Raw genomic sequence first — 2,936 nt, 5'->3', positions numbered from 1 at the left:
TGATATGTCCAACATCGATCATATCTCTCTTTGCCGGTACGCGATCGATCGAACCCGTGCATGCACGGGTAACCTGTGACTGTCTCGTGTCTGGGCTGGTGCGACCAACTGGTTCAAAACTCCATCGCACCACTGACTCGTCCAAAATGAAACCACCTGCACGAACGAACGCACGCGCGATGCTTCCGATGATCGAAGCAGCCAGCAAAGGCGAGACCGCGAGACCTTCTCATGTTGAAAACGATGGCGTCCTCGCGTATAAATTCATCGCCCGTGCACTGCAGCGAACTCACATCGAGATCAACGATAGAGCCAAGCACAAACACGAGCTAGACGACGCTATCAGCGAAGCAGAAACACACACACACACACACACAAAAAAAATCTCCCGGTGTTTTGTTTAGCACAGTCTAGTGTTTCCCATGGCGCCCGTGCAGACACCGGAGCAGAGCAACGGGTCACTGACGTTGAACCCGGTGGTGCAGCGCGTGCTGAGCCGCGGCAAGTCGCTGCTGTCGCCGTCCACGCCGCGGTCGCCGCCGCCGTCGTACGGGAGCATCGTCACCGTGCTGAGCATCGACGGCGGCGGCGTGCGCGGCATCATCCCGGGCACCATCCTCGCGTTCCTGGAGGAGAAACTGCAGGAGCTGGACGGCCCCGAGGCTCGGCTCGCCAACTACTTCGACGTGATCGCCGGGACGAGCACCGGCGGGCTGGTGACCGCCATGCTCACCGCGCCTAACGACAACGGCGACCCGCTGTTCGCCGCCAGGGACATCAACGACTTCTACCTCGAGCACTGCCCCAGGATCTTCCCTCCCGTCAGCAAGGGGCCTCTCGGTCTGTTCAAGAGCATGACGGGGCCCAAGTACGACGGCCGGCACCTCCACTCCGTCGTGCAGCAGCTGCTCGGCGACAAGCGCGTCGACAGCACCATCACCAACATCGTCGTCCCGACCTTCGACATCAAGCTCCTCCAGCCAACAATCTTCTCGACCTACGACGTATGTCACGAAGATCTCTATGTATATAACTCTCACAAACTTGTTGCAATTGTACATGTCCTAAAATTGTTTCGTGTCTTTGCACGCATGTGCAGGCTCGCAAGGACGTGTCCAAGAACGCGCTTCTGTCGGACGTGTGCATCAGCACGTCGGCGGCGCCGACGTACCTCCCCGGCCACCGCTTCGAGACGACGGACAAGGACGGCAAGCCCCGGGAATTTAACCTCGTCGACGGCGGCGTCGCCGCGAACAATCCGGTGAGTAGCCGTGCTTGTGGAATACACAATCCAGTCGTCCAGACTTGGTGGACTACTACTGAATTTAATTAATACAGTACCTGTCAAATTAAGAAAACAGAAATCGTCATACCAAGTTAGCTTTGTGAAACTTGTCAACCTAAACTTCCTTAAATATGGCACAGAAATGACTTGTGTTGCTCTCATGTACACTGTGCGACGTTTGACACTGGACCAACACGTGCAGACGCTGCTGGCAATGACACATTGACACACGTTTAAATTCAAATATAAAATATATCACTCCACAAACATGTAATTTTAAATTCAACTTTTATAAGTTGTAACAAAAATAAGAAATATAGTTACGAATGTGCGATAACTATTTTCAGTTTAATTTGTTATTTTTGTTGCAACTTGTAGAAATTAAATTTGGTCTTGCATGTTTGTGGAGTGATATATTTCATATTAATCTATGTTGACAATTTTTTTTATTTTTTTATAACTATTTAGATAACATTCAAATAACGAGAGGATGTCCCCTCGAGGGATGAAAATCCACATCCCTACTGAATTTAATTACTTGTCAAATTAAGAAAACAATCGTCGGGTCTATTCACTTTGATGCCATTTTCAACCATACCATTTTTTGGGTAAAGTTGACAAAAAAAATATCCACGTTTAGTTTGTTGTCAAATTTGGTAAATATATAAGAAATCCTGCCAAAATTTTGGCAATATTGTTATTTTGCCAAAATTTTAGCATACCAAAATTTGGTAAGGTTTATTTTAGCTACAATCTGAACAGCCCCGTCATATCAAATTAGCTTGTGAAACTTGTCGACCTAAACTTCCTTAAATATGGCACAGAAATGACTTGTGTTGCTCTCGTGTACACTGTGCGATGTTTGACACCTGACCAACAACACATGCAGACGCTGCTGGCGATGACACACGTAACCAAGCAGATCCTGCTGGGCTGCCAGGACTTCTTCCCGATCAAGCCGGCGGACTACGGCAAGTTCATGATCCTGTCGCTGGGCACCGGCTCGGCCAAGATCGAGAAGAAGTTCGACGCCGTCGAGAGCGGCCGGTGGGGCGTCCTCGGCTGGCTGTTCAACAAGGGCGCGACGCCGCTGATCGACAGCTTCAGCCAGGCCAGCGCCGACCTCGTCGACATCCACGCATCCGTGCTCTTCCAGGCGCTGCACTGCGAGAAGCGCTACCTCCGCATCCAGGACGACGAGCTCACCGGCGACGCGGCGTCCGTCGACGTCTCCACGCCGGAGAACCTCCAGAGGCTCGTCGGCGTCGGCAAGGCGCTGCTCAAGAAGCAGGCGTGCAAGGTCGACCTCGAGACCGGCAAGAACGAGCCGGACATGAACCGGAAAAGTAACGAGGAGGAGCTGGTGCTTTTCGCCGAGATGCTGTCGCGAGAACGGAAGGCCAGGCTTCAGAAAAAGCAGGGGAGCATGAAGATCTAGTACATATTGGCAAATTGTAGCAGATCTTCGGATCAATACTACAGGTCTACAACTACTATTAGTGTCAAGTGATTGGATGTAAAATTTATCCGTTCATATTGGATGTTTGTTGTATCTTCGTAAATTCATGTACATCTATGTAAGGAAATGATTCTAAACTCTCAAGAAGATATCTATGTGAGTAGTAATGAAAAAAAGCTTTTTACTATCAAA

At 50.0% G+C, this 2,936-nt stretch overlaps 1 protein-coding gene across 1 annotated transcript; it reads left to right on the top strand.

Annotated features, from left to right (window-relative positions):
* Nucleotides 1–311: 311 nt before the first annotated feature.
* On the top strand, nucleotides 312–2,936 carry LOC127782641 (patatin-like protein 2). Its single transcript, XM_052309911.1, has 3 exons — nucleotides 312–1,004; nucleotides 1,100–1,261; nucleotides 2,175–2,936. The coding sequence occupies exons 1-3, from the start codon at nucleotides 423–425 to the stop codon at nucleotides 2,721–2,723; spliced, it is 1,293 nt and encodes a 430-aa protein (XP_052165871.1). The 5' UTR covers nucleotides 312–422; the 3' UTR covers nucleotides 2,724–2,936.

This window comes from Oryza glaberrima, chromosome 8 (genome assembly GCF_000147395.1).
Source record: "Oryza glaberrima chromosome 8, OglaRS2, whole genome shotgun sequence".
NCBI classification, from domain to species: domain Eukaryota; kingdom Viridiplantae; phylum Streptophyta; class Magnoliopsida; order Poales; family Poaceae; genus Oryza; species Oryza glaberrima.
Note: the sequence above shows the minus strand (reverse complement) of the source record. Positions and strands in the feature narration are given on the sequence as shown.